Source organism: Chrysemys picta, chromosome 2 (assembly GCF_011386835.1).
Source record: "Chrysemys picta bellii isolate R12L10 chromosome 2, ASM1138683v2, whole genome shotgun sequence".
In the NCBI taxonomy this organism is placed as follows: Eukaryota; Metazoa; Chordata; order Testudines; family Emydidae; genus Chrysemys; species Chrysemys picta.
This window is the reverse complement of record NC_088792.1, coordinates 111,872,831-111,889,871: the sequence shown is the minus strand read 5'-3', so window position 1 is coordinate 111,889,871 and position 17,041 is coordinate 111,872,831. Positions and strand designations below refer to the sequence as shown.

The 17,041-nt window shown below is 39.2% G+C and overlaps 1 protein-coding gene across 24 annotated transcripts in view; it reads right to left on the bottom strand.

The window, feature by feature from the left end:
• Positions 1-17,041, bottom strand: part of FHOD3 (formin homology 2 domain containing 3) — a 655,971-nt gene that overhangs the window by 110,409 nt on the left and 528,521 nt on the right. For 21 of the 24 annotated variants that reach the window (XR_010598462.1, XM_065583978.1, XM_065583975.1 and 18 more), the window contains 3 exons: positions 12,031-12,165; positions 8,464-8,514; positions 3,595-3,809 (listed from right to left, as the gene is read on the bottom strand). Coding sequence is in view for 23 of the 24 variants with exons in the window: in XM_065583978.1 (XP_065440050.1) it covers positions 3,595-3,809; positions 8,464-8,514; positions 12,031-12,165 (401 nt within the window). In the remaining variant the exon portion in view is untranslated. The remainder of the gene's footprint in view (positions 1-3,594; positions 3,810-8,463; positions 8,515-12,030; positions 12,166-17,041) is intronic. The other 3 variants (XM_065583977.1, XM_042842307.2, XM_042842321.2) reach the window with 1 other exon arrangement.

Below are 17,041 nucleotides of genomic sequence, written 5' to 3'. Positions count from 1 at the left end.
GAATTGCAGGGTTCCCAAGAAGTTATGAAACCCCACTACTGTCAAGTTCCAAGAAGACGGAAGCTGTGAGTGCTGGACAGCAGGTGTTCAGATTTCCATTGCTGCTGCTGTTGAAAGAGTAATTGGCACTGTGTGTTTCCAAAGTAGAAGAAAGGAAGCTGAATTTCTTAAAACCTAAAAATTGTTTGCTGTATCCAGGAGCCTAACATAATTCAGATGAACCTCACTGTATAAGACTGTTAATGTACACAGTCCTATCTTCTGCCACCCATCCTAACTGTATGTTTAACCTTAGCAACACCAGTCTCACTGTAACACCCACCTCATTCCCTAATGGCTTCTCCTCTCTACTCAACCTATTCTAAATCCCTCTCGCTTCACCCCTCCATCTTTCTTTCATGACTCCCAACCCTGCCTCCTGTGATTCCACCAACTCATAACGGTGGCTGGCAAGAAGCTGCAGTCATCATCTGATTTCTCTCTGGACTCATGGCTCCCACCCTGACTTGCAACTGCTTCTGTTTTCGGCACTAGAAGGGAAATAGACTACTTGACCTCTCTAGACCCTGTTATTCCCACATATCCTGCCTTCTTATCTGATCAATTCAGGGGATGCTTTGTGAGCTTAGTGGAGTAGCCAGCAGGCAGACATATGAGTGGACAGGTGACAAATGAGCCACTAATTGTCTCCTGACCTTATTGACAAGTTAACACAAAATAAACAACAAGCTCAAGTTTAAGAGTAGGTTTGGCAGTTCCTGAAATTCCACTCTTAGGACAGCTCACCCCAGTCTGATTTCTCCAATCCAGTAGGCCACTGCCAACTCCATCATATTCAGCAAGGCTCCAATCCGGCAAACACTTCCGCACATGCTTAGTTAATTTTAAGCATTTGACAATTCCCATTCCGTTCAATGGGCCTACTCATGAGTTTGAAGTTAAGTATACATGCAATGTCTACAAGATCAGGATCTAAATCAGCATGAGTAAATTAGCATCTCCTTGCAAGGGTTCAAACATCTGCTAACAGGGTGGGTCTGGAGAAGAAGCTGCTCACACTGTTTCATACCTTCCTCACTAGAGCTTTGCCCACCACATCCTGTATTCCCCCCACTTCTCCTCTGCACAACCCATTTCAGATCCAACCACAAAAGAACCTGTCATTGCCAGAGCACTTGGTGTTTCTAACAACTGTGGCATTTCCTCATATGTGGCTGTGAACCAGTCCTACAAGCCAAATAAGAGAACAAAAGGATTCCCAGTCTTGCTCCTTAACAACTGTCCAGAGTCTGAGCTAGATAATCCCACCTTGAGTCAGCCTTCTCAACTCCTACCTGTTGAGGGATGCATACATGCATCTCTATGGACAAAGATGACCTGTCTGCAGAATTTCACTTCTAATCAAGCCCTCCTAACTCAAATGTCTGGGCACACCCAGAATCCCTGGGGCTGGTGAGAATCTTTCTTTTTAGCTGCATAGGTGTGGTACGCCCAAACTTGGGAACTCAGCAAGACTGCATATCTCCCCTCAATCACACACACCAAATAAAAGAATTCAGCTAATAATTAACACATTTCTTTGAAGGATTGTGTCTTACAGTGCATAGAATGTAGCACATGTTTTCCTTCTGCAATTTTCTCTTTGCTTGGGAAGAAGCAGTATCTTACAGTTAAAGCATTAGATTGGGATTCAGGGAGAGCGGAGTTCCTACATCTGCCTCAGCCTCCCTATATAACCGTATGCAAGTCAATGTTTTCAGTTTCCCCATTCATAAAATGGGGCAAATATTATTTCCTGACTGTGGAGGGTTGTTGTAAGGCTACATTCATTAGTGTGTGTGAGGTGCTCAGTGAACGAAAACGTGCACACAAAATGTCAGCCAGTCTAGTGCTGTCCAGTTCACAGCAGCGTGGGGTGTTTGTTGCCCTGCCTCACTTGCCAAATCCCCAATTCTGCCTTCCTGCTGCTGACTGAAGGCATGAAACAGCAATCCGTATTCAGGTAAAATTCCCACTGAAATAAATACATTTCAGGGCCCATATACAGGTGCTGTCCTAGCTACCTGAAGAATGCCCGGAGCTGCCTTCTGCTGAATTTTGTCTGCTACTGCCCTGTCCACCTGCTTTGTGCCAGCCATTGCTCTGCCCACTTGCCCAGTTCCCAGGTACTATCTTTTGGCTGCCCCATGTACACCTGTTTTCGTTAGGTGCTTCACTTCAGATGCCCAGTGCACCTGCTGGCTGGCTGTTGATAGCCTCTCCATTGTCCAGCTGCCTGGAGTTACTCTGTGCACTTGTTCTAAATACATGCTCCATTTTATACTGTCATTTTAAAAATGCTTCCAGGGGAAATATGTTAAAATAATCATCATAAAAGAGATACTTCTTCCTTACCCAGTTGTGAAATCCTAATGGTGGAAAAATCTAGCTCATTTGCTCTAAAAGCAATAATGGATTTGAAGAACTGGGATTTTAAATATTTTGAAAGACAAATGTTACCAGAAAATATCCATATTTTCTGAGCAATGATTCCACAGAGACTTGTGGGGGCTCTACTATCCAAAGAAATTGGTAGCGTAATTACGAAATCATGTAAACTCAAACTAAATAAACTTGACTTAAGATTTAATGCTATGAGAGTAAATACGACCAAAGTCAAAGTGCAACCTCAGTATCTTCTTTCACAGTTGTATTGCTTTACAACATGCTTCAAAGCCATGATATCCAATAAAACCAAGTAGTGCAAATTATAGAAGCATTAATCACCAATAGCATGTAGCAGGAAATCAAATAAAAGAAAATGATGGCAATAATTCATCCTCAACATGCACAGAGGCTCCCAATGTTAATGCAGCGTCACGTGGCAAGAATATACATCTCTGTAAGTTTGGGATTTTTTGGAGAGAGGGACACATGATGCAAGTGGTGGAATGATGTGCATGCATAATATCACTTTGGACACCAATACATTATATGACAACAAACAAACCACATAAAATACTAATTATACTTTCCTTCTTCCTAATTGCATTTGGTCCCCATTATTAGTTTTGCTACAATTTTAATTCTTTGTTGGTTATTTTTAATGCACACAAAAGTTCCCCCTTAAATTCAATATTTCTTCTGTTTGTCACATTCAGCCTGTGCTATGCTGGAAGGTTATAATCTTGGCATTCAGCAGTTGCATTTCTTTCAGAGAATCCACATAAGCAAAATGTGTTGGCAGGAGCACTATTGTTTTAGTATTCAGTAACTACTGATATACAAGGAACATGATGCTAAAATCAGATCCTCTGCATGTTGCATTTTCTAATTATTTTGTTCTAATAACAATGGGCAATAATAATAACCATAAATAATAACAACAATGAATTATAACATATCCCTAGTATGAGTAGCTCAGAAGGCATTTGAGAAAGCAAGAGAAAAATGCAGACAGACAGCACAGACTAATCTGTCAAGTTACGACCTCTGAAATGAGTTGTGGCACCCTAGAGCTTATATTCCTGTATTCATGTACAAAAAATGTGTGTTTAACAGAGAGACACAATGACAAAATTAGCTCCTTTCTCCCCCATCCTCCCTTGCACTCACCTTCAGGGTGCTGAGGTGTTCCACGGGGTGTTGAAGGGGTCTTCAGCTCCTCCTGGGACCCTACGGATGCTGGGCTGATGCACTTGGGAATGGGAGAGGATGGGGCCGAAGGAGAGCTCAAGTTCAAGGACAGCTCACTTCTGCCTCGGCATATACTCCGACTTTTCAGCTCCTTCTCATACTCCTCAGCTGCCAACTTCTCCAAGTATTTGTATCTGAAAGTTAAATTCCAAAGGGTTTCCGTAAAGAAAGAGAAGCCAGTGGTTGATGCTTGTTTAGGGACGAAGCACCTGCAGAGAATGAACTGACTTCCTGACACAAGGGGTACAGTGCTACACTGACTGCTGGGTCAGTCTGCCAGTAAAAGTGCACCAAAGCAAAAGATATTAACCAAAAAAATGTTAAGTTGCTCATGACAAAACAAAAAATGGTATCATTACACAATCCTCAGATATTGTATCCTGTCTACACAGTCCTGCCTTCCTCCTTTTTGGAAGCATTTGCCTGCTCCCTCTTCCACCCCCTCTCCCCAGAAAGCCCCCCAAAAAACCCAGCCCCCTAAACTGATGCAAATAGCCGAAGTCCCAGACTTGCTGCAGGGAGAGGGAAAGTGGTTCAGTCCAGCAGACAAAAGCAGCTCTCCCTGAAAATAATACCAATAATAAATGTTTGGACTGAGGACTATCTAAGGCTCTGAACCTGCTTCTATTTGCTCTAAGAGCAATGCACTGGAATTCACTTTGTTCTCTCCAGAGTCTACAATGGAAACTTTTCTTTTTTTTTATTCTAAAAAATTTCTCTGCCGGACTCAGACATCCAATAGCTTGGACCTGACGTCACATATAGTTTATTCATCAAAGTCAGTTTAAAAGAACAAAGATACATCTGTTTTGCATTTTAGGCAGGCAGAACTCACTAACTGTTTATTAAGACCAGCTACCAATCATATTCTTCATACTGTGCTTTATACATTTGGACCAAAATAACTTTGGAATATGTGCCTCTTCCAGATGTCTGCTAATTTTATCCACCATTATTTGCTCAGGAATAAATTTATGAATACAGCTGTAACAGGCTCCTGATTCTGTCTTACCCACAAGTGAGCTGTTAAACAGGTTAATCAAGACTACCGCCTATGTCCCTCAAAGACTATGTGGTCATCCTCCAATAACCCACTGCTGTAAACACATCATAACAAGGAACAGCCCCTTCCCCAATCCTGCCTCCCTGACAGGCAGAATTAATGTACACGTGTATATTAAATTCAGTAAGGGTAAGGAAGTCAGCCAGATGTGGTAACAAACATGCTTAGTGCATTTAGTAATCAGACACACACATTCACAAGCATAACTATACAGCATATAAAGATGTCTTTGAAGAGCTCGTCTTGTGTTTTCTGATGCAAGTTGCATTATTATAAACCGCAATAATGAAGAACAAACTTATTTTCTTTTATTCCTCTGGAGGTATAGGCATGATTTGAACTGAGATTTTGCAGGAAAAGGAACCCCTACAAACTTTGGATGAAAATATAACAAGCCACATACTTGTATGGTTATAAAATAAGAACTGTTTACAGTTCTAGCATGAAGCCAATTCAAAAGAATGATTTTTTTCCAAAAGAAGAGAAAGCCCTTCACAAACATTATCATGGTCTTTTGTTACACAGTTAATGAAACCAGCCCTTATTTTAACCGCAGTCAGTCAGGTATTCAGCCTTCCCTCTCCCCACAAACTGGGCAGATGGAACTTCGGACTCATAAAGAGACGTTCAAATAGATCGCTCAGCTAAACCAGGTACAGAACAGCTGGCTGCAATGAATTTTTCTGCAATGTGCCAATGCACTACAGCAACGATCTGGACTGATCCCCCTGTAACATGCGGAACTACAATATTTTATTGTCCTCTGCTCTTTTTCAGCTGTTTTAACTTTTTAGCTTCTGTGGTTTTGTGCTGCAGAATTAAATTCACCGGGAAAATAGCAGTCTGTCAACATACACAACTGAATCTAGTCAAAATGTAAAAAATGAACTCATATAGCAGCAGATCTCATGGCATTACACAAGAAAGTGAAGATGGAGAATATTCAGATTTAAGGTTCACGTGGATACTGGGTAACTCAGGGCATTAGTAAAGGTCTAGATGGAACTTGATACCAATAGGCAACAAGTACGAATCTAGACCAAAAGTTGTTTCCATTTCACATTTGTTAAGTGAGTTATGTTAAATGAGTAGATGGTTTCAATTCAGTTCCTAGTGAGCAGGTATCTACATTATCAAAAGCACCATCACATTAGCTTTCTTGTTAGCAGTCTTATGAAAACCAGGGTTTGAATGCGTATAAAGAATGAACTACACCGCTACCTCGATATAACACGACCCGATATAACACAAATTCGGATATAACACGGTAAAGCAGTGCTCCGGGGGGGCGGGGCTGCACACTCCGGCGGATCAAAGCAAGTTCAATATAACGTGGTTTCACCTATAACGCAGTAAGATTTTTTGGCTCCCGAGGACAGCGTTATATCGAGGTAGAGGTGTACTGTCTCTCTCCTACATGTGGTTCCTCCAGTCCAGGGCTGAGGCACTGCTGCTATCCATGCTTCCATGTTCCTTTAGGTCAGGGCAATTTGCAGTGCCAGTGCATACGCTGAACCTGTTCTATGACTAAAAGGCAGCAAACCCCTGGCTTGTCACTTTCGTATGTTTCATGAGCAATCAATTCCACTTATTCTGTTTCAGAGAATAAAAATGTAATCCGAAGTTCTCTAGATCTGTGAGCAGTGCCCTGGGAACGCTACGTGACCCTCTGCAAAGTCACCAGATATAGGTCAGAATAAGAGCAGGAACATTTCCATTTGAACTGTAAACCTCTAGGAAAGGGTCTAAGAGTGTTCCTTTGCAAGGACATTTTTAAACTATCGTTGCAAACAATCTGCTATCAAACACAAAAATACATGACAATAATGTTGCTGATTCATACTTGCAAAATCAAGGAAATGCAGAGTTAAAACTTTACACTTCCTCATTAAGGTCCTGATCCAAAGCCCACTGAAGTCAATGGAAAACCTCCCACTGACTTCAATTGGCTCTGGCTCAGGACATAAATTACCATAGGTACTACATACAGGGGCTCATATAATATCTTATACTACACAAGACTGCTCCAAAAACCTGGAGAAAGTTAGACAATGGGGGATTTCAACAGCTTTTTGTGCTTATTTTGTTTTAATGTGGGATATATGTTTGCAAAATAGCCCATAAAAGTGCACTGTCAGAAGTTGTCTGATGCAAAGGACTTTATTAAAAAAAAATTACATAAGGCGAATGCAATGGATAACTGATGTTTGACCTCCATTGTAGCATCTTCCGCCAGCATTTACGGACTGTCTAAGAGGGATGTTTCTTTCCTCTTCATGAGAAGGAAATAAAAGTTTAGCTTTTCATTTCAAGATATATACACATCAAGATATATTGCTAATGACTGGTAAAATTGGCCCAGACAGCATAGCAATGATGCCCTGCTGGTGAACATTTGCAAAAAATACTCCAGCTTACTTTAGCATGTTCCATTACAACTTGAAAATGCCGGAGAACTCACTTCTAATTTGTTTCAAATCTAGCCGACCAGCACGATTGCGGTAAAAGCTTTTACCCAGCTACAATCAGTGTTTGGTGCTATGCGGTCAGATGTGCTTAATTTCACAAGATGCTTTGAATGGCTGTATTTTTGGCTGTAAAGATGAGGGAAAGCACATCAGCTTCTGTTTGATTTTAGAAACATCAAAATCATTTTTAATAATGGCCACCTTAGCCACAATAGAATTGCTGCTAGATCAGACTCTAAGTCTGAAGGAGGAAATTGCCTCCTGTGTGATGATTTGTATTGTCAGAGAGAAATCTATGAGTTAGATGATTTCTTCACATTAATGTAATGAAATATGATTTTTAAAGGATTCCACAGGTCACTTTGTCTAGTAGTCTCTCAATGGTAAGGATGCTGCATATGTTATGCAAAACAGAATTGTAGCATTCTTGATTTTTTTCTGTCTGCTCTCTGGTTAGTAACATGCACATTTTACAGGTGAAAACAAGAATTCCATCTAGCCTTTAATAACCACTATTGAAGATGGAGGTTAAACTACTGGAAGACAAAGTCTGTTATTTGAGTGCTCCTGGAAAACTTGCTTTCATAGGCGTAGGAACCTAATTGTTTAGTACAGTGTTTCTCAACCTTTCCAGTTGGTAATCTTTTATTTGGAGTAAAAAAAATTGAAACTACCATTATATTTATTATGAAAGAATAAAAAAAATCATCAATACTAACAATGTTAAGCCTATATAATTTATTTGTGTGTTTTGAGTGGTTCTGAGAAAATACTGAACCTTGAAGGATAAGGGTATGCTGGGAGTGAGGGAATGAGATTTTTTTTGATAACCAATTTTCTTTGCTTTTGACAATAATAACATTTTCAGTGGCTCACAACCACCTGACTGACCTCCCCTGAAGATTTGTACTCATCAGTTGAAAAAACTGGTTTAGAAGAACTATAACCATACTAATATTTGGGCAAATTTCTGGTGCAAATGTAATACTTGGTATTATTTCCCAAATCAACAGATAAAAGTTATGTCAATCAACCAATCCCATGCCTACCAGTCCTGCTATACTTTTATTTATTCCTACGCCCATGATTGGACTCATTTTTTGTTTTAGTGAAAGTACAACATTTTTATAGGTTTCTTTTTAAATAAAATTGTCCCTTGCATGCCTAGTTAAAAGTGTACTTAAATAACCAACAGCCACACAATAATGGACATAATAAGCGGAAAGCAACTGAAAGCAGGAAGCAAAAGGTACAAACCTCTCTTCTCTTGCTTGCTTTAGTTCCTCTCTTTTGTCTAAATAATCACGGCTAAAGTTGCAATAAGTTGCAGAGGAAACCAAGGAATAAGAAGGAACAAGAATAAGGAAGGTAACAGATGTAAATAACAAGAAAAATAAACAGCTAAAACCAAGACAATTAAAGGTAATGAAGGTTGACTATCTACACTGAAGATATTTGCATCTACTCTCTGAATAAATGTGGAAGAGGGTGTATGTGTGTTCAGATGTATATAGATACACTATATGTCACCATCATGCCAAATATGTACAGTGGGGAAGAATACTAAGCATAGAATAAAAATGGGCAACTCTGAATTACAGGCTTAGAAGCCCAAAATAGAATTTCTGGCACATAATTCTATGTTTGCCTATTATTTTTCATGGCCCTGACTTTTGGACAAGTTACAAGTCCTCAAATGCCACTACTTACATCTGTCCTCACATTTCTGCTATTCTTTCTCCTCCAGTTCCTCTTATTCTCTCCTCCCACAAGTCCCCAAGTAACTCCTTTCTTTCACTTTTGCCAGATCAACTTTGCCTAACACTTGGGTAGTGTAATTACTGGGTGTGATGTCCCACCCATGATTTTTATTGCTGAAATGTTCTTTATATTATTTGCAGCATGTTTATCTCATAGGGTTATATAAGAATTGCAGAAGTTAGAAGTCCTGTTAGAACATCTAGCCCACACCCCTGCAGATGCAAGGTTGTTCCTTACAGTCCATTTCATAGTGGTTTGTCAAGTGGTTAGACAAAACTGATGGGACTTTCATCACTTCAGACTATTTCTCAGCCTATAAGACCTCAGTGCCAGGAAGTTTTCCAGAAATCTTCCACTTACTGATCACATCCCATTATTTCTTTTTATACTTTGTGTATCAAATGAAATAATTACTCACCATCCCTGGGGCATGCACCAATCAAACATCTGAAGACAGTTATCATGCCCCTTCCTTAGCACTCACATTCAGATGTCACCCGTAAAAATTTGTCAAATTGTATATATAGATAAAGATACTTAAATATTTGCACTGTTCTCTAGACCACGGGTTCCTAATCCTTAAAAAAAGGAGAGTCCCCTTCAGGAGAATGAAACTGATCTAGCTCCCCTTCAATCCTATCATGTGTTGTTAAGGCTCTACCCCAAATGAGCAGTCACTCAGAGCAGATGGTGACGATCTTCATAATATGATACTTCCTTTCTTACATGCTTTGATGAAATAGTCTACAATGCTGACATTCATCACTGGCATTGGAATTAGCGCCCACTGAATTGAAAGATGCTGTGCATGTCTTAGAGTTTCAGTCTCTCTTCAAACTAAAGACACCATCAACGTGTTTGTTACACATTGGTTCACAGTTTCTATATTTTCTTTGAACCCTAACATCTAGGAGACTAACGTTTAAAAAAAAGAAAGCTGAGATTCTGGAGAAAACGGAGGGTATTTGTACACTGCAATTAAAAACTTGTGGTTAGTCCAGGCCAGCTGACTTGGGTTAAGGGCTCGGGCTAAGCGGCTGCTTAATTGTGCTGTAGATGTTTGGGTTCAGGCCGGAGCCCAGGTTCTAGGACCCTGTGAGGGGGGAGGGTCCTGGAGCTCGGGCTGCACCCCAATTCCGAATGTCTACACTGCAATTAAACAGTCCCTTAGCCTGAGTCCTGTGAGCCCAAGCCAACTGGCATGGGCCAGCCATGGGCGTCTAACTGCAATGTAGACATATCCAGAGAGGCCTCTCCATGTACTCCAAGCTAATCCTCTACACCCCTTCCCCACCCTGGGAGTATGTCTCATACAGTGGGAAACCCTGCTCTACACTTACTATGGAAAATAACTCAAATATTGCACATGTACCTAAATAAGTTATTTAGTTATCTCAATCAAATCTTAGCTAACTGGAAAATGTTAAGGGTGCCAATGTATTTAGGAATTTGGGCTGTTCAGCACTTCACAGGACTATACTCTTAATTTAACAACTGTGAGGGGCTCATGGAATGGGAGGAAGATTTTTTTTTTAAATTTCACTTGTATGGTCTCATTCTTCTAACCTTAGGAACCATCCCCAATGGCAGCACTATCACTATATGTTGCCGGTAAGATGTGCAGATCTGTCATTCAAGCTGCCAAATGCTCTGTGTGGCTTTTTTGGTCTGGGAGTTTCCTTTCTGAAAGCTGATGTTGGCTGTCTCATGACTGCCTGCTGTAGCTATATGATACCATTTGGAGGGAGAGTTTTTGGAAGGAGCTTAGAGCTAGAGGATTGGGATCTAATTGCTTCTGTTTCAGAAGAACTTGGGCAGCTTTTGGCTGCCGAAGACTATTGTGGTGCCCTAGTCCCTGCCCTCCTGTTCCTTTTTGCTTCACTGAACTAGCTGTCTTCTATAGCCAGGAGGGCATCTCCGCTGACTAAAGAAGGCTTACGTGTAACTTTCTTAGTTCTCTTCTATTTGTGATTTGATATAACCTCTCTTACTAACCACAGGAAAAAGTACCCTCTTTCCCAGCTTCACTATAGACACAATAGATTGCTTCCATTTCTTAGATGCTTACGAAAACAGAAAAGGGCCTAAACCTGCATCTCAATAGACAAATTTCCATGAAAACTAGTGCCCAAATTCTTAATATATATTCTAGGGCTATAAAATAAATGCTTTATGGAGGAGACAGCAACTCTTTCCAGTCTATAGCCTGCTAAATTCTGACTTCTACTTGATGAAAGCCATTCTTCTTCTCACACCCTGATTATGACACAGTGAAATTATTTTTTCTAGGCACAGTTTGCAGAGAATATTTCATAACTGCAGATGGACAAGGAGTCCCACTCCAATGAGATCTGCTCTGATACTGTACAACTAACAAACAGGGTAACCAATTCTTTATATATGGCATTTCCAGTACTCCTGCATGCTCCCTAATACATATATTGAATTTCAGGCCTTTGGTAAATTATTTCATTTAGAATGGTTTGATTTCTCCCATTTGGGAGGGATTTATATAAATTTTAACTCGATGTCCCTAATCCAAAGACCACTGTAGTCAATGAATGTCTTTACATTTACTTCAGTGGGATTTGGATTAGCCCCTGTATTTTGTTTGTGTAGTGATTCTGATACATCTATTTTCTATGACTCTCGATGCACTAAAGCGAACTGGAGGTAATGTATTCTAAAAAAGTGCAATATTTCAAAAAGTACCTTATGCTCCTAAAAGTGAAATGTTTTTATTAGCAAAAAATTAAGGCAGCAAGAGACCCGTCCCCCAAACCCCTACATCTTATAAACATAATGGTTTGAGGGAGAGTAAATTGGTTAATGAATTGGGGCCTGTGCCATGATCTAGCCAGTATAATTGGCTAGGTACGCACAAGCTGACAGTTTCATTAAATGCTACAATTCATAATACCCTTTGTTTAATATATCAATCTTTAAACATATTTATACCTTGGCACACAGCTGGAGGAAGAACACTGCAATGTAATTTCCCTATTATTTAGGAAAATATTGCATTAAGGCAACAAATCATTAATGAACACTTTTATCTCCTACTTGAATTTGTTTCTTTCTTCCCGCTCTATCCTTTGCAACCTCTCTTCTCTCTCCTGACGTCGCCTCTCTCTTTCCGCTGCCAAGGATTCTTGGTGCTGCCGATAAGATGATGTAAGGAGACCACCCAATGCTGGCCTGCAGACCAAAGAGGATCACATTTCACGGTGCCACTTTTATTGATTATACAGACAGAAATTGTTAACAGTCATGAGTTAGTCAGAAATACATTCCCGACACATGGAATGACATGGAAATATTAATTCAAAGATGCATCAAAACACTGACATAATACACCCTTGCTAACTACTACTTTATTAAGCTGTGATGACCTTAAAAGCTGCAGATATTTCAGAAAATGTTTACGTTAACTTAAACCTTTGAGGTGCATGCAAAATCTTTTAAAGAATTGTTTAGCCTCTTTCAATTGCAGTATCACTTAAACCAGCTATACACCATTATGGCTCTAACTGAAAGGACGAACTCCATAACGGGATTTTGAAATAAAAATAGAAGTGCAACACTTTGCTAGCACTTCCAAACATGTTATGCAACAATGCTTCAAAAGCTGATGTATCAAACAATAAAGGAATACTGTATAATGAGAAGCTATACTAAAAGATGATAGAACTACATTTTAGAATCTGAATGAAATTTAGGATGAGGCTTATTAATACTTGCCATTATGTTGCTAAATTCATGAATTTTGTCATCTTAGCAGTTGCTGCAATAGCAAAATTAATCCTTTGCTGAGCAATATTGCAATCTGGACCTTTCATGTTAGTAAGTACAGGAACAAATCAGTAAAACATATAGGGAAAGTGCTAATGATTATGACCTTGGTTCATTAAAAGGCACAAAGGGCTTAGTTTTGCTATATCAAGTTTATTACTTGATTGTTAGTGTACTATCAGAGTGCAACAGAGCTAAGTCACACTATTAGTAATAGGTATCAAATCTTTAGCTCTTGTTCAACTGTCTGCTAAAATAGAATCAAAGGATCAAGCATAGCTGGGTAAGTTTCCAGCCAAACAACACGGTCCCTTTCATCAAGGATGAACAGTGGCTGCAGCTAGTAGAAACCAAAGCAACCACTTCTGGAGAATTTATCAGATGCTAGCTTTGCAAGATAGACTGCTACTGTAATTAGTGGATACATTTAACGAGTAGTCATCATTGAAAGCAGATGTGAGTTCTTCAGGCTTTGGCCAGGTCTACACACAGTTTTTGTACCAGTATAACTATTTTGGTTAGGGGTGTGTTGTTTTACCAAAGTAGTTATATACTGGTAAAAGCCCTCATGTGTATGCAGTTATATAAATGTGCCTTATACCATATAGCTTATTCCCCCCTTCCCATACAGAAATAGCTATCCAAGTATAAAGCACCTTTATACTAATAAAACTGCATCCACACTAAGTGGGATTGCACTGCTTTAACTATACTGGTAGAGTTAAAGTGGTACACCCTTGTGTGTAGACAAGCCCTTGTTTAGTTCATAAATGATTGTAATGTGAGCTTTGGAATGAAGGGATCAGCAGTCATAAAGAAAGGAATCCCTTCTCTGAAAAGAAACTAACTTGCCTAATCCTTTCAGAGTCACAAACTTAGCAGTACAAGAGCGAATACACTTCCACTGCCTTTACAAACTCAGATACTCTCCTTCTATTTATCATTGCTCTAAGCACTGTATTGTCTATAGTGCCCACTGATTCACAGGTGGAGGCAATAGCAGCAAAAGACCAAACTATTCCTGTAAAGATCTCTTTCTTGTCTGTCTGTGTTTAGACAAAGAGGAATCCTGTAGAAGACAGACGTTTTGGCCACATTGGCAGCAGGTCAGTGTAAGTATAATTTCAATAGTTTCATTAAATTCAATTTCAATATGTCACAGTCCACCCAGATAAACATTACATAAGGGGCTATAAAACTTGATATCCTGTAAACCTTGTTTCTGGCACTCTGGTGAAGCTACAATAACAATGTTGGATCACACTCAAAATCATAAAAAAATCCAATAATCTTCAACACTAGCGCCCCCCCCCCCAATCCTGATAGTCCAGCTTGCATGGTAAATCTTTCCTTGGAATGCATTTTAAACAGATTATGACCTTTGACTTTCAACCCACCCTCAAAAAGAGCTTTCAGCAAGAATTAAAGATTCAAAAGGCTACAGCTCTATCACCTAATGTGGTATGAAAGGCTCTGTTGAATTATGGCTACAGTATATGATTCAAGGACTGCTCTAAGAATGGTCAAACTGGGCAGTGTCTCAGGTATAAACATCTGTACATGAAACAAGAGAAATGGCAAAATTGTGAGTTGACTGTTTTCCATCAGTTCAGTTCTGTTTTGTCCAATCACTTGAAACCCCAGGTAGCTGCCTTGAAGGCTGAAGTCTCAATATACAGCCAAGAGCAGTCACGACTGATTGAAACCTGAAGAAACACTAGAAGCAGATCAAGGAAAAAGACCAGACAGCTACCGTGAGACTGTAAGCTTTTTTGGCTGGGAGTATCTTTTTACTACATTTGTACAACATCAGCATAAACTGGAGCCCAACCTCTTTGACTGAGGTCTCTGGGCACATAGTACAAATAAATAATACAATAAGTAATACAAATAAATAATAACTATCCAGAGGATCAGGGACATACTTATGTGGAGGTAAGGAGTTTGGTCCCTCATAGAAGACTGAAACCCAGATCTATCCCTAAAATTCTTCTGTGAGATCTAAGGAGTTCACAGCCAATTCATCATTAATAGCAACAACTATAATTGTTAATAACAACTACTACTTCATTATTTGGAATTATGTTAGCTAGGTCAAAATTACAAGAGCTATCAGGCATCATACTTCAGAGCATAAGTTGATCACTATCTGGGATCAGAAAAATACTCCTCTTCCCCAAGCGATGATATAATATTTCCCCAAAGATGCACTATGAGTGTATTATGCCTTCTCTGGAGTGTATCAGGTATTGACCACTGTCAGAGACAGAGTAGTATGCTTGATAGACATTTGGTGTGTTTCAGTATGCAATTTCCTATGCTCTAAAATATTCTGGTCTGGAATTCAGTCATATCAACCCCCAACCCTAATATGAGTTGTGACTAACATTTTAATAAGTTTTGATATGCAATAATCTTGTACTAAATTATGTGCATGGAACTTGAATCACAATTCCCTGGGCCTCCTGATTTTATCCAGAGACACACTGACTCCATGCAAGCTACTTCAATGATACTTCACAGCAATCTGGTGTGACACATGGCACTCAAAGAACTGTTTAAACTTTAAAGAGCAGTTGCCAATGCTACATGAATGTACAGCTTTTGTGTTGGTATGTAAGTGGAACACGGACAGCAAGACAAGCAGGTGGAACAAGCTGTTGGGTCTGTAATGCACTTGAAATAATATTTTAAATAATGATGATTTTTAAAAGAGATTTGTCTTTAAATGGCTGTTTTTCTATCACAGTAGCAATGAGGCTCAAGGCAGAGTTTGCTGAAATCTCATAGTGAGGTGTAACATGAATATGTAGAATGGTTGAGACACGTCAATAAATGGTCTTGGTGTATTATTGTTATTATCCATATAGCTAATATATACACACATTATGATGGCTGGATTCATATGTGACCAACTGGTAGAGGTGCAATTTCAAACACACAGTTGAAGAGGGTCTTTATTCTAACAACTATTTTCAGCCTTCTACATTCACTAGAGGCAGAGGAAAATAAAGAGACTTGCTTGGTCTGATGTGACAGCCAGCAGAATCTAAACAAGCTTAGGTTTCCAAATACAGGAACATCTGAAAGGGCACTCCCACCACAGAAAGTATATCCAGACAAAACGAGTGTCAGGAAAATATTATAATAGCAGCCAGAAGTCTAAATTCCTCCCGAAAATTTGTGATTTGTAACCATTATTATACACCAAAATATTGGGGGCAAAGGGGACATTATTTTACCATTATCTTGTTGGAAGAATACAGGAGAGAGGTAACAAAGAGGAAGGGAAACCATTTGTGTAAATGGGGACCTTGGACAACGTAAAAAGAAAAAGCCACCTTCAAGTCAAAACTCTTTTAAAGAACCACCTAACTAAACTGACCCATTGCATTTGCTACAATTCAATTTCAATGCACCACATTCTATTTTGTTACTTTGTTACATGTATACTTCAGTTTAACCATTTTATGACAATACTCCATCACATACTAGTAAATACCATACAATAGTTTGTGAAAGTGACCAATGCCTTAGGAATTTGAGACCTTTACTATTAAATCTTTGTTGAGAATTGAGGTGAGGGAATAGATCTTATTGCAAGCATTGTTGAATTGGCAAAGTGTGAATTAGCACTGCAGATATATTATCTGAATCTTCTTCAGTGGTCACCTTTTCTTCATTGCCAGTAGAGCAGAAAATCTTTAACTTTATCAAATGTATCTACGTCTGTATTTCATTTCATCTTTGCAAAGAACACAAGATACAAAGGTATATAATGACAGCTGAAAAAAAATCAGAAGGTTGATATTCAGGATTTTTATAATTTAACTATGACCAAAATCATTAATAATCTTTATAAATGAGCCCTAATTATCCATTTTCCACCATATTCCTGCTCCTGCAGTCATGAAAATATTATGAAGGGAGAACACCACCAGACTGCTGGTCTGAAATAGACCTCACGCAAATCTAAATGTCTCTTGGCTCTAACATAATAAACCCACTGCCCAGCCTAGAAAGAGACAAAAGGGGAGCTGGAGCTGCCAAGAGCCATACTGCTCTTCACAGTTATGGATATTATATCTGTGTGTGACAGGGCAGATTCAAAAGTGTGTTGATATAACAATTTGCGAACAGACTAAACATAACTTGGGAAATCTTTACAAAAATTCTCTTGAAAACAAACAAAAATTAGAGAGATAAAGCTACAGATTAATATTTCCTTTGAAAGGGAAACTTGAGAACCACCAGAAGAAAAAGAACTGATTAATGTCAGACT